Source organism: Callorhinus ursinus, unplaced genomic scaffold, assembly GCF_003265705.2.
Source record: "Callorhinus ursinus isolate GAN/ISIS: 27379988/994484 unplaced genomic scaffold, GSC_fseal_2.0 scaffold4, whole genome shotgun sequence".
Lineage (NCBI taxonomy): Eukaryota > Metazoa > Chordata > Mammalia > Carnivora > Otariidae > Callorhinus > Callorhinus ursinus.
The window spans coordinates 84303217-84331010 of record NW_027397066.1 but is presented as its reverse complement, the minus strand read 5'-3'; the positions used below and the strand labels follow the sequence as shown (position 1 = coordinate 84331010).

General features: G+C 37.8%; 1 protein-coding gene and 1 long non-coding RNA gene across 11 annotated transcripts in view; one reads left to right on the top strand and one right to left on the bottom strand.

The window, feature by feature from the left end:
* UBE2D3 (ubiquitin conjugating enzyme E2 D3) overlaps positions 1-5970 on the top strand; it is a 28323-nt gene extending 22353 nt beyond the window's left edge. For all 10 annotated transcript variants that reach the window (XM_073892059.1, XM_073892062.1, XM_073892063.1 and 7 more), the window contains 2 exons: positions 2413-2506; positions 4492-5970. In XM_073892059.1, coding sequence (XP_073748160.1) covers positions 2413-2506; positions 4492-4537 — 140 coding nt within the window. In that variant the 3' untranslated portion in view covers positions 4538-5970. The remainder of the gene's footprint in view (positions 1-2412; positions 2507-4491) is intronic.
* LOC112825458 (uncharacterized) lies at positions 7-27790 on the bottom strand. Its single transcript, XR_003208703.2, has 4 exons — positions 27649-27790; positions 25679-25782; positions 9932-10089; positions 7-210 (listed from the first exon to the last, which is right to left on the bottom strand). It is a non-coding gene; the product is annotated as an uncharacterized lncRNA (long non-coding RNA).
* Between the last annotated feature and the right edge of the window lie 4 nt (positions 27791-27794).

The following is a 27794-nucleotide window of genomic DNA, read 5'->3' as shown; positions in this document are numbered from 1 at the left end:
GTATTTTTAGAGTCTTGAGCTGCTCTGACTTTCTACTTAAAGGAGTTTGGGGCACTTGGGTGGCTCAGTCGGTTGGGTGTCTGCCTTGGGCTTGGATTGTGGTCCCGGGGTCCTGCGATCGAGCCCCGCGTCAGTCTCCTTGCTTGGCAGAGAGCCTGCTTCTCTCTCCCTCTGCTGCTCCCCCTGCTTGTGTGCTTGTGCTCCCGTTCTCTGTCAAATAAATGAATAAAATCTTTAAAAAAAAGTTTCATTTTGGGGCCTACTTAATATTATGCCAATGTTTTGGTAAGAGGTGGGGAAGGAAAAAAGTTACATTTTATGCTTTTAGTGGTATTGATTAAAGATTTTGTGGGAAAAAGTTAAAATTCAAATTAGGGTGTAGGCATTATTTGCAAATAAAGTTTCTTAAATAGATTTCTGTAGTATTTTCAATTCTAGGCCCACTCACATCTCAACTCGCTTCGAAGCATTGTATAAAATGGTAGATCTAAAGTTTAATAGAGGTTTTAAATCTTGGTTTCCATTATAGGAAGATTCTGATTTTGCTTTCTTGTGTTTATTACAGTATTTTTTTTTTTAGATAAAAAGCCTTTTAAATAGGTGTTGTGTTTAATAGGTTGTTCCTACCTAGTAATAAGCTGAAATTATTAGAGTCTTGGAAATGTCTCTAGATTAATTTTGGTCTTCTACTTTTAATAAGGGTCCATTATGTGACATCTCTAATAGGTTGTCTAGTCTCCACATGAATATTCCAGATAGAGATGGAGTGCTTCCATCTTTCTCCATTTTGAATGACTATGGTGGCTTTTGTCACCCCCCCCACACACATAAAAAAAATGACTTACCACAAAACTACATAATAGGAAGGAAGTTTGCCTTCCAGTAAATTTTGGGTTTTGGTGTTGATTTAGCATCCCTTAGGTACAAAAAATGAGGGTTTTTTTAATGTTGCTAATTAAGACAGTGTTTCAGATACATGTTTGTATACAATGAATTTGAAATCACTCTTGGAGAAGAAAAAAATCAGTTTTGGTGAATGCTGCTATAATTTCATGTGTGACATAATTGTTTTTCACCTTCTTGGGATACATTCCAGTTTCCTTGCAAATCAGGCTCTCTTAACACCATGTATTACAGATCTGCATGTATACAGATAGTATACAGATGCAGTATCAAGAACATCCTAATAGTAGGGTCCAAGTTTATCACTGTTGAGAATCATCACTATGTTTCTGTAAATGTAGGTTGAATTTTTATGTGTGTCCTCCTGCCTTTTGGGTTTAAAATTATATTTGCTATAATATATATTACATTAGTACTGTCTTTTTATGGTAATGTTATCTTTGAAGATTTTCATAACCGCTCTAAGCTTTTATATGTTAAAATTTTATAACACTTTGTGGTGTCTGGCACATAACAGGCAGACAAAATGAATTAGATACATGCTCTGTGATACTTGGTATCTTCCAAGATCATATATTGAACAGTTCAGGGTAAGAGCTAGAGTTGAGAAGGCTCACTTAGTAATAGAGCTAGATCCCCACACTCATTTAACCAGTACTTTTAGTTTATATATTCAAGGAGACAAAACACAATGGAGCAGTTGGAGTTTTTGTGAAACTCCCCCAAGGGTAGGGCAGAGAATGGATTTGTCTTTTTAAATATTTAAGTAATTGCTACTGTTAACATGGGACTTGAACCCACAACCTCCAAGATCAAGAGTCACATGCTCTCCTGACTGAGCCAGCTGGCTCCCCTAGAATGAATTTTTCATCATGCCTTAACAACTGAGAATAACATTGCACAGGTGTTCCCTGCATATTCTTTGCTAGATTTCCCCCCTCAAAGTACCAAGAAACTCCAGTTACTTAAATTCTAATGTCACTTTTTAAAAATGATTATTAATAAACTAATACAGCATCATTTGAATATCCCAGAACTCCTGAGTTTGGCGCAGTACAAAGCTCTATTTCTAGCATTCCTTATTTACCAGGAGTTTGTCTCCTATGAAGCAAAATCTCTATATGGACTTGTCTCACTGACATTAAGGAACAAACTAAAAATGTTCTGAGGGTTGACGTTTTTATTTATTTTTTTTTTTAAATTTGAGAAACCAGTGGCTGGCTTGCTTTTTTTTTTTTAAGATTTTATTTATTTATTTGACAGAGACATAGCGGGAGCAGGAACATGAGCAGGGGGAGTGGGAGAGGGAGAAGCAGGCTTCCTGCTGAGCAGGGGGGAGCCCGATGTGGGGCCCAATCCCAGCACCCTGGGATCATGACCTGAGCTGAAGGCAGACACTTAATGACTGAGCCACCCAGGTGCCCTGAGGATTGACGTTTTTAAATATACTTTTATTTATCCAAATTCCTGATGCTGGGTAACAGACTTTGTTTTTGTTTTTATTTGCAGTTCTTTTATCCATTTGTTCACTGCTATGTGATCCAAACCCAGATGACCCCCTAGTGCCAGAGATTGCACGGATCTATAAAACAGACAGAGATAAGTAAGTATGTAGTAATTTAAGGAAATAATATAAAGAGTGATTTATCTTAATGAGCTAGGCTTATACTCTTGTAAGTTTTGGCAATGCCAAGAAGATTTGGTGATGTATTTCTGGTAAGATAGTAGTTAAAATGTACAGAAAGGTAGTTTTTGAAATGGGAATTTTTTTTTTTTTTTTAGTTTATGTGACAGTGACTAGCCCCTCTAAAACGTTCTAGTTTTCTAACATGTTCAGTGCTTTGTCACTAAGTTTTTGGGAAGAAAGCAAAGTTTTCTTTACCCAATCATGTTTTTGAAACACTGGTACTGTTATAAAAATTTGTCTAAATTTCTCAAATATTTGAATTATCTTTATGTACGACTTCACCATTATAACTTTGTTGTATGTTATAATTAATGCTAAGTATACTTGTTCAATTAGGTACAATAGGTTAGCAAGAGAGTGGACAGAGAAATACGCTATGTTGTAGGGTAAGAGGATCTGCACTCTATGGTGCACTTATTCATGGTACTGCCAGCACTTGAGTGCTGCATGTTTTAAGGCACTTTATTAACTAACAAAAGGTAACATTTACAGTTTTTTGAAAACTGTACAGTTAACTGCTTGATCTCTGTTTAGCGTGAAAGTATACCCAGTAGTTATTATTGCTTGAGAGTATTTTTGCATGGCAAAACAATTCTATATAGCACTAGTAAGAAATTAAAGTTTAAGTAGTATCTTTTTCAAACTACTATGGTATTTACATTTTAAATTTGGCACAATTTAACCTTTATACCAGTACTATATGGAATGTGGTGATTCAGTTCAAATTTGGCCAAGAAATAATAATATAAGGGGAAAACACTTTTAATAAAGCTTCTAAGCATCTAAACTAAATGTTCATTACTGACAAGCATGTATTAATATCAACTATACTTTGTGGCTCCTTGTATGCTAAATGAAACCTTTGTTTTAAAGTGCTGGCTTTTTGAGAGGGTGTCCTTAAATGAGGTAACCATGAATGGTAGAAAGAACTTCTATATGCCAAAGTTTAGAAAAATGGTTGAACCATGTTTAGTTCTTGGTTTGAAATGAAGCTAGTTAATATTTTACAAACTTTAAACAGAAATACAAATCTAAAAGTTCTCTTGTGCCCCTTGATGTATCTTAGTTATCACTATTTTGGTAAGTAGCCTATGGCATGGATATAATACAGGGAGAAATTGATAGCATTTGTCAATATTAGAGAAGTCCTCAGTAATAAACAACGTTGCTCTTGTGTGAATTATCTGTTGATCTTTTAAACAGATGCCCCTAAGTTGTACTCCTAGTAGAGATTCCCATTTATTAGGTCTCAAGTGGGGCTTGTTAGCTCCAATCACCACACTTTCTAAAAGTAACACATAAGTGTTCTAATTAACACATATGTACCAGTCCCACCCACCTTCCTCTTGAAAATTGCTTTTTGCACCCTCCCCAGTGTCTAATCTTCTACCTGTACTTAAATCTCAAAGGTATTTTCTGGTATTACCCAGGCTCTAGTAATTTCTCAAGGTCGTTTCACATAAAATCGTTTGGTTCCAGCTTTGATGGAAATTTCTATAGATGTTCAGAATCTGTGTTGTACTCAGACATAAGTCCATGATGAACTGTAAAATCTTTTTTTTAATGTTAAAATTTGTTGGAATGGATACTAATTTTAGAATTTCAAATAGAACATTTAGCTAGGTGGTAGGGGAGAGAAAAGGTCTTTGATTTTTGTTAGCCTCCCCAATATCAATGCCACCTTAAATGTGTTTACTAAAATATTTTTATTGTATTGGAAGCATAAGGTTTCCATTTCCCACATTGCTTTGAGTACCAATGCTTTTTCTCTCCGTTGGCTTAATTCTAATCATAACCATGAGAGATGACTCTGATGAGTCTGGAGGTAAAATAGCAATCTTTCCTTTAAAGTATTAAGAATTCATTTTTAACTTTTTAAGTAACATCTTCTTTATTTACAGGTACAACAGAATATCTCGGGAATGGACTCAGAAGTATGCCATGTGATGCTACCTTAAAGTCAGAATAACCTGCATTATAGCTGGAATAAACTTTAAATTACTGTTCCTTTTTTGATTTTCTTATCCGGCTGCTCCCCTATCAGACCTCATCTTTTTTAATTTTATTTTTTGTTTACCTCCCTCCATTCATTCACATGCTCATCTGAGAAGACTTAAGTTCTTCCAGCTTTGGACAATAACTGCTTTTAGAAACTGTAAAGTAGTTACAAGAGAACAGTTGCCCAAGATTCAGAATTTTTTTAAAAATGGAGCATGTGTATTATGTGGCCAATGTCTTCACTCTAACTTGGTTATGAGACTAAAACCATTCCTCACTGCTCTAACATGCTGAAGAAATCATCTGAGGGGGAGGGAGATGGATGCTCAGTTGTCACATCAAAGGAAGCAGCATTATTCTAGCATCCAGTCTTTTTTTAAGCCTTCCACTGTTAGAGATTTGAGGTTACATGATATACTTTATGCTCATAACTGATGTGGCTGGAGAATTGGTATTGAATTTATAGCATCAGCAGAACAGAAAATGTGATGTATTTTATGCATGTCAATAAAGGAATGACCTGTTCTTGTTCTACAGAGAATGGAAATTGGAAGTCAAACACCCTTTGTATTCCAAAATAGGGTCTCAAACATTTTGTAATTCTCATTTAAATTGTTAGGAGGCTTGGAGCTATTAGTTAATCTATCTTCCAATACACTGTTTAATATAGCACTGAATAAATGATGCAAGTTGTCAATGGATGAGTGATCAACTAATAGCTCTGCTAGTAATTGATTTATTTTTCTTCAATAAAGTTGCATAAACCAATGAGTTAGCTGCCTGAATTAATCAGTATGGGAAACAATCTTTTGTAAATGCAAAGCTGTTTTTGTATATACTGTTGGGATTTGCTTCATTGTTTGACATCAAATGATGATGTAAAGTTCAAAAGAGTGAATATTTTGCCATGTTCAGTTAAAAGTGCACAGTCTGTTACAGGTTGACACATTGATTGACCTGATTTATGCAGAATTAATAAGCTATTCGGATAGTGTAGCTTTAGTATGCTGCACGTGATCCTGGCAGCCCTGGAGTTCATAGATGGACTTGGGACCCAGCAGTTTTGAAACATGTATATGGAGTTGAAGTTTATTTTCCAGGTGCAACCCCCATCTAACTAAATTTTTTTCTTCACCTTGTACACTTGACAGCTGAAAAAACCATAACATGGGAGTAATAATGGGTCAAAATTTACAAAATAAAGTACTGTTTTGGTGTGGGAGTTGTCATGAGGCTGTGTTGAAGTGACTTAACTATGTGGGATATTGAATATCCATTGAAATGGATTTGTTCAGCCATTTACATTAATGAGCATTTAAATGCTACAAATATCATTTCAGGTGACTTAACATGAATGAATAAAAGTCAATGCTATTGGATTATTTTTTGTTTGACAAGTGCTATCTGTGCCACTAACTTCTGTAGTAACAAGGGCATTATCATTCTTCACCCTTCCTAATCCTGACCCTATAGTTTCATTTTTTTCCTAGTTATTTTGATTTGTCCATTGCTTTCTTAAAATCTTGTATTTGATTTCTAGCACATCTGTGACTTTTCTCCACTTCCACATTTTTGCACTGCTTACATTTATGTGCAATCTTACTCCTTGTCTGCACACAGATGTGGAAAGCTAGATATAAAATAAATGTTAAAGCTTGATTTTTTTATAAACATTTTAATACGTAGTTTGGACATGGTTTATTGACTTAAGGTTTTTCTCTAAACTGCAAGTGAAATGCATGCCTTCCGAAGATGTTCTGACTTTGTTAATTCTGTAATTTAAGCATTTCATTGAGAAATAACCCAGCTATACAATTTTCCAACGAGTGAATTTTTTTCATTTCATCTTTTACTTAAAAAATTACTCCTTAAAAGTAGATGTCATACTGTTAAAGCTCTTTTGGATTCAAATTGCAAATGAAAAATTAGTAGCCTACTGCTCCATAAGGTAAGAAATACTGTTCTTTTGCTCTGTTTTCAAAATAATTACTTCTGATTCTATACTCTCAAAGTAATAGCTTTAGTAGGCATATCACTGAAAGCCAGCTGTGAATAAACAGTTTGTCAGAGCTTCTGAATTCCTAAATGACTTTCAAGTTGATTTTTTTTTTTAGCCTTAGACAACCTTACGTATTCATAGAGATGACTTAAAACCATTGATTGTCATAATAATTACTAGATGTGTCCAGTTCTCTGTATCTGATGCTTTCTACAACATTTCTTACGTCACTTCTAAGGGAATAAGCCATAATGGCTTCTCCAGGTTTAAGAGAACAGTAAAGTACCTGGAAAACCAACATTTTTGAATGTATGGACACCGGACTTGAGATCATCTCCAATGAAACCTTCAAAAGAATCCAAGAATTTGCCCTTTTCCCCCATATACATTACTAGTGCCGTGTGTAGGACTGGATGCATATTAGATTAAAAATTGATTTTGGTTCTTACATATTTCCTAGATCTTTTCATGCATAAACTCAAATTTTTAATACTGAGTTTCTCAATCTTTGAGAAGTATAGTCCATGTGACCTGTTAATGGTAAATTATATTTTAAGTGACTCCTTTTTCCTGGGCAAGTTTGCAATGTGATACCAGATTTTTTAAAAAGCTTGTTTGCTTTCTTGTGTGGGTGTACTCACAATTTTTAAAAGTATGAACCACAGTTAACTAGTGGTCTCAGGGGTAGTGAAACACTCACTTTTTTTTTTTTTAATGGCTTAGTTAAAATATGCTTCAGTTACTGATCATGCTGTGTTAGTGATTTTGGAGGTAACTCAAATTAGCCATGTTTTGTGTTGGCATAACAAAACTGTTAAATGATTGTTGATTACACTTTTAAGTGAATTTGTCTTCTATTTTATGAGGAAACCAGTACAAGTCACTGAATATTGTCTTAATAGTGACATCTGCTTAACACTTGTAATAGCTAAGGTTAATTGAGCTTAAAGGAATTGTTACCATTAAAGTCTGTGTTTAAAGACACTTTGGTCTCAGTAATTCCAGCTGACATGAAATCCACACTTTAATACTGTGTGTGAGTTCTATTTTGAACCTCTTAAAATAGCAGTTATAAAACTGTGGTCTATAAAGAATTAAGACTAGTTCTCAAAAGTGTGGTTCAAAGACTAGTAATCAGTATCATTTGGGAAGTTCTTTAAAATGGAAATTGTCAGACCACACTCCAGGTCTACTGATTGAGAAAATTTGAGAAACCCAGTGCTCTGTTCTAAAAAGCCATCCAAGTGATTCTGAAATCTAGCTCTTGACAGCCCACAGCAGCAGTCCTTGAGCCCTATAGCTAGTGTTTTGACACCTCTTGCTGTTTCATAGGGATAAGAGAACTGTTGGATGCCCAAATACTACATTTCCACTTTATATCTGACAAATTTATAGCACTTTGAAGTATAGGTGGTTTTACACATTTACTTAACATTAACATCCTACAATTAATTTGTCTAACCCAGTGACCTTCAAATTTATGACATTTAGCTTTATTTGTGTATATATAATTCAACCAATGGCCAAGTAGTATTTAAAGAGTAACCAGGTACAAAAGTTGGCCAAGTGTTGGTTGAAAAGCTGAGCAAGGATTTGAACACTGGTCTCATTCTGTGGCCTAAAATGGCTTAGTAGTTTTTTGGGTTTTTTTTGGGGGGAGGGAGTTTAGTGAAAGGGTAAGGATTCATGTTTAGGGTGTTTGCAGTGTTCACTGGATTTAGCATATATTGAACATACTCAAAAGTAGCTATTAAAGCTTTCAACAGCCCCAACGTAATATAAATTGTAAAGGTATTTGGAAACAGGATTTAAAAGCATGACCACCCCTGCACCCCCAACCCCTCAAGAGTTATGGAAGACTGTGTAAAAGAACTTTTCTAGAAAGGCTAGGAAGATTGTTTTCTTTAGGTCCCCAGTAATGAGAATTTTGCATTCTTTCCTGCTACCCTATAACTATTTGATACTTTGCATTTTGGAGAATTTTTTTATGAATTTTAACTCTGGCACACTATTTCTAGTAATTGCTCTTTTACATGGAATTTTAGTTAAGATCCCATTGTCAGTTATCCAAATTGTGCACTATTTCTGGATGAAATTTAAAAAATTTTAAGAGCCATCAGTTTTCCTGTACTGAAAATGGTTTTATGAAATAACTCATTTTCATTGTGCATACTATTGTGTGAGCCTCTTAAATAACTCAGTACCTTGTTGCTATGTTAAATTTGAATAGTGTCAAGACCAAACAACTGGAGTTTTCGTGCCCTGGTTGCTTAAGAGAACATAGTTAACCATTGTCATTTGCTGACCTCCCAGCTATCTCTCCTAAACTGTATAGCTCCTTACTCATTATCCACCTGGCTACCTAAAAGCTACCTTAAAACCTACTTGATTTCTACACAGATACACACACCCCTACCCCTTTTCGGCCTCAGTAAATGTAAACATTCCTTTGAGTTGCACTGGCCCAAAGCCTAGGCATCAGCCTTGATTTCTCACACAAATTAAACAGCAATCCTTTCAGGTTTTTTTTTTTTTTTTTCAGTTCTACTTTTAATTTTTACTCAATCTACTTATTCCCTGTATTTACCGCTGCCACCATGGTATAATGCTCCATCACCTTTTGGATTATTGCAATAGCCTCCTCAGTGGTCCTCCCTGCTTTTTACTTTGCAGCAGTCTGTCCCACACACAACACCCAGAATAATCCTTTTAAGCCACATGACGTGTCCTCACTGCAAACCTAACCGTTTTCCATCTCATTCAGAGTAAAACCGGAATTACTAAGGTGAACTATAAGCTGTAATGACTTTTCCCACCACCTCTGCTGCTTCAGCATATTCTGCTCCACCACTCCCCAGCTCCCTCAGCTCGGTCACACAGGCCTCTGGTGAGACTTGAACATGCAGGACTTTCATCTTAAGATGTCTGCCTTGTTCTTCTCTTTGCCTAGAATTACCTCAGATGCCATACGGCTCCCTCTTCTCTATAAGTGTTCACATGTCAAACTTTAGAGTGGTTTTTCTCAACTATTCCTCATGAAATACCAACAGCCCTGCCATTGTAGAGTGTGCCATGGCCTATTCAATATTATACAACTTGCATGTAATATTTATTGTTTCTTCAACCCTATCCCAGAATGTAAGCTCTGTTAGAGATTTTGTCTGTTTTTGTTCTGCTATATTCCTCAATCTAGTGATGACTGCCAGGCACATTGTTAGGTGGCCAAATATTTAAAGTCTAAACGGTGGACTTTACCAAAAATATTTCTTGCTATATTTTTAACGCCAAAAGTAAAAAAAAAAAAAAAAACTACAATATACTATAGAAAAGTAGTTCTTCCTTACCCACAGTCTTAGTTCCTCGTCAACTGTGGTCCAGAAGCAGATCATCCTGTTACATCGTCAGGAGGTCAATAGTAGCCTAAGTATGTCACATTTACCTCAGTTAATCCCATCACGCAGGCATTTTATCCTCTTCTATCACAAGAAGGGTGAGCACAGTACTGTAAGATATTTTGAGAGACCACATTCACGTAACTTTTCTTATACAGTTATAACAATATACTTTATCATAGGTATGTATGTATAGGAAAATACATGGTATATAGAGGGTTTAATACTTTCAGCAGTTTGAGGCATTCACTGGAGGTCTTGAAACATACCCTCCACAGATAAGGGGGACTGATGTAATGAATGGAACCTTCTTTACTCTCTGACTACTGTAAGAAAAATAGCATCACAATCAATAGATGGACAGTTCACTTTCCATTAGTATGGACGATTATGCTGACCAACTCCCCTGTAAAAAAGCAACTAAAGATCCTGGGAAAGGGGCGCCTGGGTGGCTCAGTTGTTAAGCGTCTGCATTCGGCTTTAAAAAAAAAAAAAAGATCCTGGGAAAAACAATTTTTTTTAATGTGTCTATAATCAGTCAAGAAAGGAGTACTCACAAGCCAAAAACAAATTGAAGCCAGGAGCCCAAAAAGAAAGCAGAATATAACCAGAAACCCAACTTTCACCTCAAAAACACTTGAAAAACCAAGTGAACTGTAATTTTTGTGACCCCGGCGAAGCCCAGAATGCATCCGAAGAGTGGTGTCAAGTGAGAGAAGCCCCTCCCTAATACGTATAGGGAGGAGTCTGCATCTCTTGAACATTGGTGCTCTGTGGCAGGAGAATATTTTCTCAGAATCTGCAGTAATAGGCCTTTGTGAAGATTTGCAGCCCTAAATCTTACTACCTAGGTGGTCCCAGAAAACTCAAGCAAAATATCTTTTTAGAAAGAAGATTTAATTTTTTTAAGATTTTATTCATTTATTTGACAGAGACACAGCGAGAGGGAACACAAGCAGGGGGAGAGGGAGAAGCAGGCTCCCCACGGAGCAGGGAGCCTGATGTGGGGCTTGATCCCAGGACCCTGGGATGGTGACCTGAGCCAAAGGCAGACGCTTAATGACTGAGCCACCCAGGCGCCCCAAGAAGATTGAATTTTTAAAATAGTTCCAAATCAGAGCAGCCAGGTACTGGCAGAAGCAAACACTCTGCAGGGACTCAGTGATAGTTCACAGGTACATACCAGAAAGAAAAAAATATATACAAAGGAATATAGCACCATGAATGGGAGCCATGTGACCTGCAAAAATTTCAGATATTAAAATTATGAGGTCATCAAAAATTGTAAAGAAAGAAGTAAAACTATACATTCACAGATGACATGATATAGAAAATCCTAAAGAATAACAATTTAAAAAATTATTAGAGCTAAAAATGGAATTCAACATAATTGCAGGGTACAGATATCACGCAAATCAATTGATTGTAGTTCTATAACTAGCAATGAACAATCTGAAAATGTAATTTTAAAAAAATTCCAGAGGTGCCTGGGTGGCTCAGTCATTAAGCATCTGCCTTTGGCTCAGGTCATGGTCTCAGTATCCTGGGATCAAGCCCCACATCGGGCTCCCTGCTCAGCGGGAAGCCTCCTTGTCCCTCTCCCACTCCCTCTGCTTGTGTTCCCTCTCTCACTGTGTCTCTCTCTGTCAAATAAATTTTAAAAATTAATTAATTTAAAAAATAAAAAAATTCCGTTTAAAATAACATCAAAAAGAATAAAATAGGAATAGCCAAGGAAGCGTAAAACTTGTACCCTGAAAACTGCAAAACATTTCTGAAAGAAGTCCTAAATAAATGGAAAGACATCTTGTGTTTGTGGATTAGATTTATTATTCTGAAGATGGCAATGATCCTCAAAGCAATCTACATATTCAATGCAGTCCCTATCAAAATCCTAATGACTGTTTTTGCAGAAATGGATGATTTTAAAATTCATAGAGAACTGCAAAAGAGCACAAAGAACCAAACAATCATGAAGAACAAGTTTGAGGATTCATACTTCCTGTTTCGAAATTTACGGCAAAGTTACAGTAATTAAGAGTATGGTACTAGCATACAGATAAACATACAGACCAATGAAATAGAACTGAGAATACAAAAATAAACCCATACACATCTGCGGTCAATTGATTTTCAACAAGGGTGCTAAGACCTTTCAATGTGAATAGGCTCTTCAACAATTAGTTCTAAGACAAGTGGATATTCACATGCAAAAAAAAAAAAAATGAATTTGGACCTCTACCTCACATCACATGCAAAAATTAACTCAAAATGGATCAAAGTCCTAAATGTAAGATCTATAGCCATAAAACTCTCAGGTGGAGTAAATTTCATGACTCTGGATTTAGCAATAAATTCTTAGAAATGATACCAAAAGCAAAAGCAATGAAAGAAAAAATAGGTAAGTTGGACTTACCAAAATTATAAACTTCTGTATGTCCAAAGACAGTATCAAAGTGAAAAGACAACCTACAGAATGGGAGAAAATATTTGCAAATCATCTGACAAGGGTCTAGTTTGCAGAATATATCAAGAATCTGTAAAACTCAACAAAAAGACAAGTAACCCAATTTAAAAATGGGCAAAGGATTTGAATATTTCTCTGAAAAAGATCTACAAATGGCCAGCAAACATATGAAAAAGATGCTCAACACCTTTAGTTATTAGAGAAATGCAAATCAAAACTACAATAAGGTACCACTTTTTATCCACTGGGATGGCTATAATTTTTTTTAATGGAAAATAAGTGTTTGTGAGGATTTGGAGAAATTGGAACCATTTTACATTGCTGGTGGTAATGTAAAATGATGCAGCTTCTGGCACGTTCTGCATGGAGCACTGGGTGTTATGAACAAACAATGAATCATGGAACAGTACACCAAAACAAATTATGTAATATATGGTGATTAACATAACAATAAAAAAATTTTAAAAAATGATGCAGCTTCTATGGAAAGCAGGTTGGCCGTTCCTTAAAAAGTTAAACACAGAATTACCACGTGACCCAGCAATTCCATTCCTAGATACATACTCCAAATAATTGAAAACAAATTCAAACAAATGTTTGTACATGAATGTTCATAGCAGCATTATTCACAGTAGCCAAAGGTGGAAACAATGGATGAATGAACAAATTGTAGTATATTCATATTATGGCATATTATTTGGCCATAAAAAGGAATGTAGTATTGATGCATACTACAATGTGGATGGACCTTGAAAACACACTAAGTGAAAGAAGCCAGACAGGAAAAGTCACATATTGACTTCTGAGGAAGATGACAGAGTAAGAGGACCCTACTGTGGATTAGATTTATTATTGTGAAGATGGCAATGATCCTCAAAGCAATCTACATATTCAATGCAGTCCCTATCAAAATCCTAATGACTGTTTTTGCAGAAATGGATGATTTTAAAATTCATAGAGAATTGCAAAAGAGCACAAAGAAGATGACAGAGTAGGAGGACCCTAAGCACATCTTGTACCATGGATACAACTAGATAACCGCCACATCAGTGTAAATAACCAAGAAGATGACCCTAAGACTAGCAGAACAGACTCTCCACAGCTAAATGTAGAAAGGTGGCCACATCAAAGAGGGTAGAAAGTGTGGAGACACAACTGGGAGCTAAATGGACCCACAGGACTGTCCGCAGGAGGGAGGGATGCCACGGAGAAAAAAAGGGAGAAGAGCAGACCCCACACCAGTCATGGAGGACCCACACTGGGAAGATGAATCCCCATACCAATTGGGCCTTGAAAACCTGAGGGCCAAATTTCACAAGTTCTTAAAATCAATGAAATCTAAAATTTGGAACTTAAAAAATCAGCAGGCCAGTGGGAAAGCTGGGAGGGCAGGAGGAAACTGAGTCCCAACCCTTCAAGAGATAGCACAGCAGTCTCACAGAGATAGAGCAGAACAGCAGTTTGAGGGAGATTTGTTTACTAATCTCAGAGCATGTGCTGGAGGGGCAGGGATCTTTGAGAGATTTCTCCAGGAACAAAAGAGCTGGAGGGCACCATTTCTCTCCCTCATCCTCCCCTCCCATAAACACACAGGCCACCTGCAGGAACCAGCGTGTTGCCAATACTCACTACCTACCTTGCCTCCACTCCAGGTCCCTTCCCCCATCAGTAGTACTGCATCTCTGGCAAATGCGGTCTGACTCAAGCCCAAGGCAGCCCCAGACTGGCCCACTAACAACACAAAGGCCAAACCCTGCCCAAAATAGGCAAAGAGAGCCATTGCTGATAACTGGACTGAAGGCAAAAGCAGCTCAGTCACAACAGCTGGGTGCATGCAACACTCATAGGAGACATCCCTGAAGTGAGTTTCTGGTAAACAGGGGATATTGCACTGCAGGGCACTACAGAACCTCTTCTTCATAAGGCCACTACTGTCAAGAGCAGAAGACATAGCTGACTTTCCTAATACGTAGAAACAGACACAGACAGACAAAATGAGGAAACAGAGGAATATGTCCCAAATGAAAGAACAGGACCAAATCACAGCAAAAACCTAAATGAAATGGAGATAAGTAATAGGCCTGATGGAGAATATATAGTAATGGTAATAAAGATACTCACTGGACTTGAGAAAAGAGTGAAGGACCTCAGGGAAACCCTTAACAAAGAGGTAGAAAACATAAAAAAAAGAATCAACCAGAGATGAAGAACTCAATAAATGAAATTTAAAATACACTAGATGGAATAAATAGTAGACTAGAGGAGGAAGAAGAATGGACTAGTGACCTGAAGGAAAGTGTAATGGAAAGCAATTAAGCTGAACATGAGAGAGAGAAAAAAAATGAAAAGAGCATTAGGGCACTTAGCAATATCATCAAGCCTAATAACATTCATATTATAGGGATCCCAGAAGAAGAAGAGAGAGAAAAGGAGGAAGAAAATTTATTTGAAGAAATAATAGCTGAAAGCTTCCTGAATCTGGGGAAGGAAACAGGAATCCAGATCCAGGAGGCACAGAGAGTCCCCAGCAAAATCAACCCAAGGAGGTCCACATCAAGACACATAGTAAATAAATGGCAAAAAGTAATGATAGAGAATTTTATTTTATTTTTTGAGAGAATTTTAAAATCAGCAAGAGAAAATAGTTACATTCAAGGGAAACCCTATAAGACTATCAGCGGATTTTTCAGCAGAATTTTGCAGGCCAGAAGAGAGTGAAATACAAAGGTTTATAAGAGAATATTATGAAAAATTATATGCCAACAAATTGGACAACCTAGAAGAAATGGATAAATTCCTAGAAACATACAATCTGCCAAAACTGAAGCAGGAAGAAATAGAAAATTTGGACAGACCAATTACCAGCAATGAAATTGAATCAGTAATCAAAAAACTTCTAACAATTGAAAGTACAGGACCAGATGGCTTCACAGGGGAATTCTACCAAACCCTGAAAAAAGAGTTAATATCTATTTTTCTCAAATTATTCCAAAAAGTAGAAGAGGAAAGAAAGCAACCAAATTCATCTATGAGGCCAGCATTACCCTGATACCAAATCAGATGAAGACACTACAGGAAAAGAGAACCATAGGCTAACCATAACCATCTATGATAAACATAGATGCAAAAATCATCAACAAAATATTAGCAAACCAAATCCAATAATCATTTAAAAAAATCATTCACCACAATCAAGTGGGATTTATTCCTGGGATGCAAGAGTGGTTCAATATTTGCAAATCAGCCAATGTTCCTGTATGGCCTACACACAGCTTCCTGTGTCCTGGAGTGTCATACACCAGAACCCACTTCTAAAAGCCTCTGCACAGCCTGTGTGCATCCCACCTGTAGTCCGGGGGTCCACATAGAACTGCCACTACTGCAAGTAAAGTAGGTTACCTTCAAAGAAACAATAAGTAGATCGACTCAAGAGCAAAAATGAAAGATTTCTCAATAAATCTTGGAAACAGAAGATAGTGGAATATTATCTTCAATGCACTGAGGAAAAATAACTATCACCCTAGAATACTACACCAAGAAAAAGATCTTTCAAGAATAAGGATGAATTACGTGGATAAATGTGAAGAACATTATACTGAACAAGAGAAGTAAAAAAAAACATAGTGTGCGATTCCATTTGCATGACATTCAAGGAGAGACAAAATTAAACTATGGTTATAGAAATCAGAAAAGTGGTTACCTGGGAAGGCGGGGGGCAGATATGGTTAGAAAGAAGCACAAGGAAACTTTCTAGGATTAAATGTCCTGTTTCTTAATGGGGGTAGTGATTACACGAGTATATACATTTGCCAAACTCACTGAACTGTACACTGTGATGGTTGATTTTTTTTGTGTCAACTTGACTAGGACACAAGATGCCCAGATAACTGGTTAAACATTATTTCTGGGTGTGTCTGTGAAGACGTTTCCGGAAGAGATTAGCATTTGAATCGGTAGGCTAAGTAAATCAGATTGTCCTCCCTGATGTGACTCAGCATCATCTAATCCACTGAGGGCCTAAATAGAACAAAAAGCCATTGGAAGGGAAAACTTGCTCTCTGCCTGACTACCTAAACTAAGACATGGGTGGGTGTTCTTCTTCCAAGGCTGTTTGAAATACAAATATCCTTTACAAGATAGTCCAGAACAAAAGTATCCAGTGCCTCTGCTCATAAGATGTTCAGAAATACGAGATCCATGGAGAATTGTCCCCCGATATTTCAGAACAAATTGGTACGTGAATCTTTTTCACTGTAGATTTATGATAGTGAATACAGATCAAAAGTTAGGATTCAAATTGAGATGTGCTGTAAGCATAAAATTCACAATAGATTTTGAAACCTTATATTGAAAAATATTGTAAAATATCTCACTAATAATTATATTCAACATGTTAAAATAATATTTTGTATATATTGGTTTAGATAAAATGTATTAAAATTGATTTCACCTGTTTCCTTTTACTTTTTTTTTTTTTAAGCGATCTCTACCCCCTTCCCCCGTGGGGCTGGAACTCATGACCCCAAGATCAAGAGTCATGCTCTCCTGACTGGGCCAGCCAGGTGCCCCTCTTTTTACTTTTTAAAAATGTGATTACTAGATATTGTAAAATTACTTATGAGTCATACATTATATTTCTATTGAAGAGCTCTGGATGTCTAATTTTTATTGGACAGCCTAGAATGATCAAGTAAGCTAATGAATAGAAATTGAGAGAGAAGATTGTCTTTGTTGGAGTTCCCTAGCAAACAGAGATGGAGGCAAAGTTTAATTGTTAATGTTTTCTTTGGGAGGTACAATCCCAGAATAGTGAGAGTGTAGGAAAAGGGAAATGAGTCAGAGAAAGTAGGAAAGCACCTTTGGGCAGTTGCTGGGAATGTCTGATTCTAGCTTCTGTGGCATGGTGCCTCATCTGAGATTTAAAGTGATGACAGGAGCCAGAATAACCATGGGACTGATTTAGGCCTGGGTCCTGGGGCTACTGAGGCCCATGTAGGTTGCATGCTGGGTTGTTTTGATTCTACTGGGTTATGATTATTGTAATTTCCCAATGACAATTAACACTGGGCATGGAAGTGGTAAGAGATGTTCCACTGACTCCCCAAGGTTCCGAACATAATCCTCCCTGCATTCGTTAGGCTGTAGCAACTCTAGCTTCACCTGGTAATCAGAATTCATTACCCCAGCCAGTACATTAACTCTATTTTTTTTTTTTTTTACCTGTTTGTCCAGTAGTAAGAGGAACCCAAAGTGACTCCATAATATTAGTCACACTTCCAACTGGGTGGAACCCTGTAACTTTCTCACCCCTTGAATCAAGACTTCTGACCTAACAGAGTCAACAGTTTCAGGAATAGGAAACACAAATTCCATTAGTGAGTCACTGATAATGATGATGAGAGAGGCAACAGCTACTTCTACATCTTGGTTCTTATACCTGAGTGTTCTAATTCTGGGAGACATAGCACGATATATTGGCGAGAGACCAGTGTATATACTGCATTCTGAAGGAAAGGGCTCCAACCTCACAAGATACTGTTCTCTAGCTGACACCTGAGCTGAAATTTCCACTGTTTTGCTGTTTGTTTTGTTTTGTTCTGGATGGCTGCTCCTGGGTGATAGGGTACTTGGTAAAATCAGTGATTCTTAAGTTCATGAGCCCATCTTCACATTTCCTTTGACATTGAGTGGGTCTATTTTCTAAGGCAATGTCATAGGGATACCATTTCAAAAGAAAGAATTCTATAACTTTAGGATGGTGCTATGGAGACACTGCAGTCAGGGAAGGCAGAACATTTTCAGAATATGTATTAATTCCAGTAAATCAATTTGATGGCTCCAACAAGGAGGAAAGGGTTGAGTATAATCAATCTGCCAACAGGTGGCTGGCTGCTACCATTATCTAGAACTTAGCCTCAGTCTCTGCTTCGGGCTGGTTGCGCAGCCAGCAAAGGCAGTAAGTAAGATCATCTATGGTGAGAGAAATCCCATGTTGTTGTGTCTGTGCTTGGCTTTCATCTTTGCTCCTATGATCACTTTCTTCATATGCTCAATGTCAAGTATTGGAGTGGTGCACACAGAGCCTGGCTAAAATCCATAGAATTGGGCTCTCTGTGAACTTGATTTTCAAGACCCTCGTCTGTGGTACGTGTTCTCTTGTGAGCATTAATGTGAGAAACAACAAAACTGCGTGTGTCGTACCCACGCCTATTGTGTCCATCCGCATATTATCTACCCAGACCTCCATGTCACCTATTTTCCACCCTCATTTCTTTTAAGGTTCCCTTTTTTTTAAGATTTATTTATTTATTTTAGAGAGAGAGAGAGAAAGCACAAGCAGGGGGAGAGGCAAAAGGAGAGGGAGAGAAACAGACTCACTGCTGAGCGTACAGCCCAACATGGGGCTCAACCTTAAGACCCCGAGGTCATGACCTGAGCTGAAATCAAGAGTCGGAAACTCAACCAACTGAACCACCCAGGTACTCCTCTTCTGAGGCCCTTTTAAGGCCCCAACCAAACATTTTGGCTCTGCTCAGATGTTCAATATAGAACTGTAGCCCAGGCTTTTCTTTCACATGAAGTGAAAAGTCAAACATAGGTCTCACAACACTGTGTAATGAGAAGATTTCCTCTCACCAATGTCAGGCAGGGCCATTCCTGAATAGGGCTGTAATGTGGCTGGCAGCTCTCCTTTCATGGCTAGTTCCAATCTACATTGCACCAACCTACATGTGAATCAGGCCTCTGTTAGTTGGTCATAAGGAACTCCCCTTGAGGTCATCAGTGTTGCAAAGATAAGTGACATGGAAGGCTAGACCACTTATTCATGTAGTTTACTTGAGTCCTTTGGGCTTTGCTTGAGTTTGAATATATCACTTCCTACATACAATGGGACATTGACGCTTCTGCCCACCTTTATGACTTGGTTGATTTGATAATCCTCAGTTCAGGCTGCATAGTCCTTTAATGTACCATGGTCAGAAGTTTGGTCTTTGCTAAGACCCAGTAGCATACTAGGACATATTTTTCAGAGTAGGTTTTTTATGGTGAAGTACATAGCTTTGTTCCAGAATATAAGGATCTACACCGTGACTCTACTATTGGAGTTTGCCCCAAACTCTCTATATCCTCCATGGATAAATCTCCAGGACTATCAGATTTGTTGGATCGCATGATGTAAGTGTAATTTTTCAGGCCTGACTATAGGCAATTACAAGGTTTTACCTGACAGGCCTCATGGGAGAAAACCATCCCCCCATACCAGACTTGGTATACAGCCAAGTATTACAATCTCTAAAGGGAGTTGCTGTGAAGAACTGATGTCCCTCTGGCTGTTCATTCTCTTCACATATTTACATTCCCAGCCCCTGTAACTTCATTCCTAGGTCTCTTTATCTGAGATCTTGGGCAAATGTCTTGTTCAGCTGACTCTGCTGGTATGTCCTTATTGGGCAGGACAAGTGGGAAACCTTAAACACATTTATCCCTACTTAGACTCAGTACCCAGCAATTTTCTACTCCTAGCCCTTCCTCTCCTCTCTCCCCCTAGGGTCCATAAAGCAGCCAGAGCCTTTTGTTCAGGGTTCCCTCAACAGTGAGACAACGCCCACATCTCTGCTGATCCACCTGACTCTCAACTGGTATGCCATTTCATGGGGGAAATGATGCAGGGGGGAGTTGGCATCTTCTCTGTTTTAGCCTTTTGTTCATACCATCACAGTAAGTGTTTAAAGGCTTCACTGTTACTTTCATTTTGGCTCCTTATTGGTTTGATTGGTTGTTCCAACACTTGGCAGCTCCTTTCTCCCAAACCAGTTGAGCTCCTGATAGGATAGTGTTCAATTTTGTTTGCCTTCTTCAATATTGTCTTAGTTATTCTGGGCCTTTTGCCTCTTCCTATAAACTTGAGAATCAGTCTATCAAAATCCACAAAATAACTAGCTGGGATTTTAATTGGGATTCCATTGAATCTATAAATCATGTTGGGAAGAACTGACTTCTTGACAATATTGAGTCTTCTTATCTGTGAACATTGAGTTATCGCTCCACTTATTTAGTTCTTCTTTGATTGCTTTCATCAGAGTTTTGTAGGCTTACATATAGATCTTATACATTTTTGTTAATTTATATTGAATGCTTCATTTTTGCGGTGCTAATGTAAATAGTCTTGCGTTTATTATTTCAAATTCCAATTTTTCATTGCTGATATAAAGGAAAATAATAGACTTTTGTATATTAGTCTTGTATCCTGCAGCTTTGCTATAAATTGTATACTCGTCCCAGAGGTTTTTGTTGTTCTTTCAGATTTTCTACATACACAATCATAGCATCTGTAAACAAAGATAGTTTTATATCTTCCCTCACAATCTGTACACTATTTACTTCCTTTACTTACTGAATTAGCATATGAATTATTGTTTTTAAACTTTTTTTTAATAGTTGCCCTAGAGTTTGCAATATACCTTTTACAACTCCACTGTCAAAGTCCACATTCAAAACACATCATACTGCTTCATGGGTAGTGCAAGTGCTTTACAATAACAAAGTATTCCTAGTTCCTCCCTCCCAGTCCTTTGTGTCATTATAGGCAATCATTTTACTTATATTCAAGCTATAATCATCAAATACATTGTCACTGTTATTATGTTGAACAAACTGTTATCTATTAGATTAATTAAGAATAGGAAAAATAAAAGTTTTAATTTTATCTTCTCTTATTCCTTCTCTAATGCTCTTCATTTCTTTATGTAGATATAAGTTTTTGAAACTGTATCATTTGCTTTCTCTCTGATGAACTTCTTTTTACATTTCTTGCAAGGCAGGTATATTGACAACATACTCCCTCATAAAGAAAATCTTTATTTCTCCTTCACTTCTGAAGGATAATTTAGCAGGATACAGGATTCTAGTTTGGCAATCCTTTTTTTTTTTTTTTCCCTCAACACTATACATTTCACTCCACTGTCTTCTTGCTTGCATGGTTTTTGAAGGGAAATTAGATGTAATCTTATTTTTATTCCTCCAAATGTAGGGTTTTCTCCCCCTGCTTGCTTCTTTCAAGATTTTTTCTTTATCTTTGGTTTTCTAAAGTTTGAATGTGATATGCCTAGTTGTATTTCTTTGGGTGTTGTTGTTGTTTTGTTTTGTTTTTGTCATTTATTCCGATTGGTGTTCTCTGAGTTTCCTGGACCTGTGATTTGTCCTCTGATATTAATTCGGGGCAGATTCTTGGTCATTATTTCTTCAAATATTGCTTCTGTTCCTTTCTCTTTTTCCTCTCCTCATATTCACATTGTTTGTTCCACCTTTTTAAGTTCTTCCACAGTCCTTGAATATTCTATTCCATTTTCTCCCCCAGTCTTTTTTCTTCACTTTTTGATTTGGGAAGTTTCTGTTGACATATCCTCAAGTTCAGAGATTTTCTCCACTGCCATCTCTAGTCAATTAATGAGCCCATCAAAGACATTCTTCATTTTTCTCCATGTTTTTAGTTTCTAGTATTTCTTTGTGAGTCTTCCTTAGAATTTCTTTCTTAGACTCCCTGTGCTTACATTCCCCATTTGCTCTATCATGCTATTTATCCATTAAAACCCTTAGCATATTAATCATAGTTAGTTATTTTAAATTCCCGGCCTGTTAATCCTACATCCCTGCCATATCTGAGTCTGGTTCTAGTACTTGCTCTGCCTCTTTAAATTGTGTTTTTTGCATTGTAATTTTTTGTTGAAAGCCATACATGGTGTTCTGGGTGAAAGGAACTGTGGTAAATAGGCCTTTGGTAATATGATGGGAGGATGTGGGGAGAGGGGAAGCTTTTTTTTTTTTTTAAGATTTTATTTATTTATTTTAGAGAGGAGGGAGGAGCAGAGGGAGAGAGACAAGCAGACTCCACACTGAGTGCAGATCCCATTGTGGGGCTCAATCCCATGACCCTGGGCTGAAATCAAGAATCGGATACTTACTGACTGAGCCACCCAGGTGCCCCAAGAGAGGGGAAACTTTCTATAGTCCTATGATTAGGCTTAGGTTTTTAGTGAGCTTGTGCCTTGAGCTATGAACTTCATAAGAGCTTCTCATTTTTTTTTCACCTCCTTAGTGGGCAGGATAGCTAGAGAGGGCTGGAGTTGGTATTTCCCTTCTTCTAAGTTGGTTAGACCCTGATAAAACCCCAAAGGGTTAGTTAGGCTTTGGTTAAATAGTTTCTCTTGATGGCAGGTCCTGTTAAGAAGAACAGACTAGTCTGATGTATTTCAAAATGGTTCCTTTTCCCCTCCCCCTGCTGAAGCATCAGGGCATTATTCTCTAATCTTCAGTGTGAGAACTTGGTTAAGCTCCAGAAAGCAAAACTCACAAAAGCATGGGGTAACCCCCTGAGACTGGGCCCTGATAGAGTTTTTAACTCTCAACTTCCAGCAATTCATCATTTATAGTTTAGGTTTTCCTACCCTAGTATCTGTTCCTGAGGAGCTTTCTGCTCTTGGGTTTCTGCTTTGGTAAGCTGTGATTCTCTGTATCCACCTATCTCTCCAGTTTTGGGGGTAGTGGTTTGCTGTCACCTGAATTCTCTGAGGGATCTATGAAGAGTTAGTGATTTTCAGTTCAGCTTTTTACTTATTTTTAGGATGCAGTGATGACTTCCAAGATCTTTACCTGACAAATCACAGGAAGTCTTATTTCTTTGACCCAGGGAATTTCTAGAAATATATATTTTAATAGACTATTTTTAGAGTAATTTTAAGTTAACAGCATAATTGAATGAAAAATACGGAGATTTCCCATACATTCCCTGCTCCCACACATACACAGCTTTCCCCGTTTTCATATCCCCCACTACAATGGTATATTTGTTACCACTGATGAACCTACGTTATCACCCAAAGTCTATAGTTGACATTGCACTTCACTCACGGTGTTGTACATTCTCTGGGTTCTGACAAAAGTATAGCAATATATACCCACTGTTATATATACTGTATGTATACTCTGTATACAGAGTAGTTTCACTGCCCTAAAAGTCCTCCGTGCTTCATACATTCATCCCTCCTTAACCCCTGGCATCTTTTTACTTCTCATCTTTTTTACTGTCTCCATAGTTTTACTTTTTTCAGAATGTCATATAGTTGGAATCATATTTTATATAGACTTTTCAGATTGGCTTCTTCTACTTTGTAATATGCATTTAAGTTTCCTCCCTGTTTTTCACAGCTTGATAGTTCATTTCTTTTTTTTGTTTGTTTTGTTTTTAGTTTTTTTCTTTTGTTTTTCAAGATTAATTTAGTAGTTTTGAAATGCTATCAAAATAACAAACACCATTTTTGTGTCAAAATTTTCTATATAATACATAGTAATACACTGTTATATGATATCTTTATTGGTCATAAGATTTTTTTACTCACTTTTCTTCAAATTTATTTTCTTTTTTTTAATGTTCAGTTAACCAACATATAGTACAACATTAGGTTTTTTTTTTAAGATTTTATTTATTTATTTGACAGAGAGAGACACAGTGAGAGAGGGAACACAAGCAGGGGAGTGGGAGAGGGAGAAGCAGTCTTCTTGCCGAGCAGGGAGCCCGATGTGGGGCTTGATCCCAGGACCCCGAGATCATGACCTGAGCTGAAGGCAGAGGCTTAACGACTGAGCCACCCAGGTGCCCCAGTACATCATTAGGTTTTGATGTAGTGTTCAATGATTCATTTGTTGCAAATAACACCCAGTGCTCATAGTTCATTTCTTTTTAGCACTGAATAATATTCCATTGTTCAGACATACCACAGTTTACTTATCCATTCACCTACTGAAGGACATCTTGGTTGCTTCCAGGTTTTAACAGTTACAAATAAAACTACTATAGACATCCACATGTATTTTTTTTAATTTTTTTTTTTACATAGAAAGCAAGCATACATGCATGCATGCACACACGAGTTGTGGGGGAGGGGCAGAGGGAGCGAGAATCTTAAGCAGGCTCCATGCCCGGCCTTGATCTCACTGAGATCATGACCTGAGCTGAAATCAAGAGTCAGATGCTTAATTGACTGAGTCACCCATATGCCCCTGCATATTTTTGTATGGACATAAGTTTTCAACTCCTTTGGGTAAATATCAAGCATTGTGATTGCTGGATCAGAAGGTAAGTGCATTTTTAATTCTGTAACAAACCACCAAAGTATCTTCCAAAGTGGTTTTACCATTCTGCATTCACATCAACAATGAATGAGAGTTCCTGTTTCTCCACATCCTTGTCAACATTTGGTGTTGTCAGTGTTTTGGATTTTGGTCATTCTAATAGATGTGTAGGGGTATCTCATGTTGTTTTAATTTGCATTTCCTTGATGATACATGATGTGGAACATCTTTTCATATGTTTATTTGCCATCTGTATATCTTCTTAGGTGACTTGTCTGCTAAGGTCTCTGGTCCATTTTTTAGCCAGGTTATTTGTGAATTTACTGTTGAGTTTAAGAGGTCTTTGTATAACTTTCTAGGGAGATACTTCTGGCCTACTATCCCTAGCCTTGGGGATTAAGCAGACACTCTGAGTCATTTTTCTTCCCCTCATTATAATTTATGTAATTATCTCATGGGATTGGAACGTCCTTGGCCTTGGTATACCTTGGTGTTCTAATCTAATGAGTTTACCAACTTCATATATTTAGAGATGATGGAAGCATTGTCATGTGAGCCAAAAAGCCCTCATTGGTCTTCTATAGCAGGATGCTGACCCTGCATATCATTTAACTTCTGTAAGCCTTGTCTTTTTAAACCAGGAAACTATCGTTTGATCTAAACAATTTGAATTTTAGAAAGCATCAAATGAGGGCGCCTGGGTGGCTCAGTTGGTTAAGCGACTGCCTTCAGCTCAGGTCATGATCCTGGAGTCCCGGGATCGAGTCCCACATCGGGCTTCCTGCTCGACAGGGAGTCTGCTTCTCCCTCTGACCCTCTTCCCTCTCGTGCTTTCTATCTCTCATTCTCTCTCTCTGAAATAAATAAATAAAATCTTTAAAAAAAAGAAAAAAAGAAAAAAAAAGAAAGCATCAAATGAGATGACAAAATAGAATCCATTTATATAGTGTAGGGACTTGTGACTACTTTTTAAAATTGTGTTTCATATTGTGGCTTTAAATTACTTCAGGTAAAAATTTTTATGGCTAAAAATAAGATTTATTCTTCCTGGAAATAATGGACAAAAAATTATCCTATAACAAAATGAAAATTTGTCATATTACCTGTGCCAATCCAAACTTTAGGCAGAATACTTATTAGGGGATTGATTTTCTCAAAGCTCTCTGATTTCAAGGTGAAGCAATCCAAGTCATGCCTTGTTTGTGTCCTGGAATGAAAGGAGAAATGAAAAGTGTGTATTCTTTTTTTTCTTAAAATAGATTCCTTAAATTATTTTTTCTTTTTTTAAAAAAGATTTTATTTATTTATTTATTTATTTATTTATTTATTTATGTATTTATTTAAGAGAGAGCGGGTGTGTGCATGAGTAGGGGCGGGGGGCGGAGAGAGGGAGAAGCAGGCTCCCTGCTGAGCAGAAGCCTGATTTGGGGCTCGATCCCAGAACCCTGAGATCATGACCTGAGCTGAAGGCAGACGCTTAACTGACTGAGCCACCCAGGCGCCACATTAAACTATTTCCCAATAGAACAACAGAATATATCAAAGCATACTTGCTGGGATGAGTTTTCCTTTGACCTGGCTTAATGGAATCTCTGAGATTTATGAAAAAATTCCTTTACTACTCTTGCTGTTATGTCTTGTTATTAGTTTTAAACAGACCAGGGCTGACTATTTAATGCACTGAGTTATGGCATATTATTTGAATTGAGAGCTTTGTTCCTATCAAAAGAACGCTGCTGAAGTGAGGAAGGCTTTGAGCCAGTCAGAGCCTTCTCAATATCAATAGGCTCTACTACAAGGAGACTAAGCCAGAATTGGAGAATTTTCGTCCTGTCTGCTACTGTATGACAGGCAAGTCACCTGACTGCTTTGGACTCTGTTCCCTCAGATGTAAAACCAGAGGTTTGGACTAGTAATCCATAATATCCCTAAAGCCAAGATGCTAGGCTTATGAAAAATAATGACTCTGTAAAAGTAAAATACTGCCCTGTGTCTAGAGATTCAGGCAATTCCAGGGTCATTGTAAATAGCCAAAATAAAGCTCAGATTTGATGAAGGGAGAACTCTTCAAAGGCTTCCTCCTAAATATGGAAACAAGGGAGATAACATCAGCACAGGAATAAATCTATTTTATGTAATGTAAAATTCTGTGTCACCTTCCTAAGATCACTGTTACATCCTATTGCAAAATGGGACTTAAGTAGACCACGTGACAATGAAACCTGAAATAAGCCTGTGCTATTCCTTGGGTACCCCAGCCTGATTCATTTTATGCTTATAACAACCTGAAAAAAGTGTGCCGTCCACATTTGTGAGTTCAGAAACTTTCCAGTTCAAGTCTCACATTCACCGAGCGGCAGAGGATTTTAAATTTGCCAGCGCATTTAGGGCAAATTTCTGCAACCTCAGCAAGCCTCCTCTGTGAGGCTTTTTAAAAACAGAGGGTCGTAGTCCACTAACATTAAATAACGTGCTGTTTATCTCTGGGCCAGGCCCTACGCTGCACGCTGTGCACGGATTTTCTCAGCCCTCAAAATGACTCTACGAGGGGAGTCTGGGTGGCTCCGTCGTTAAGCGTCTGTCTTCGGCTCAGGTCATGATCCCAGAGTCCTGGAATCGAGCCCCAGCATTGGGCTCCCTGGTCTACGGGAGGCCTGCTTCTCCCTCTCCCACTCCCCCTGCTTGTGTTCCTTCTCTCGCTGTGTCTCTGTCAAACAAATATATGAAATCTTTAAAAAAAATAAGAAAATAAAAAAGTCTTATTTAAAAAAAAATGACTCTACGAACGAGGTAATTTTAGTCACTGTTTACTCTTTGAAGGGTGGGAGTACGCTCTGAGACCACCTGTGGAGCTGCAGGAGGTGACCGTTACTGCCACCAGGCAGGCCCTTGCAGTGTGGATGAGGGTCTGGGGAAATCTGGGGGAGTTGAGGCGGCGAGTGTCTCGGTGTTTCGGTTCTCTGTAGCCGTTAGGAGCCTCTCTAGCTGTGTCTCGTCATCCTATTGTCTGTCCTTGAGCTCCCCGAGGCTTTGCGCGCCACAATGTGCCCAGGAATCTGTGTGTACCAATTACCCTGCACAGTTCTCGCCTCCTGTTCAGACATCGGAGCAGCAGGAACAAGCGCTGAGAATTGCCCAGCCTGCAGAGGTACCAGACCGGGACCCGATTCTGTCCAGCCACCAGAGCTGGGCGCTGACCGCCAGCCCGCGCAGCCTCGG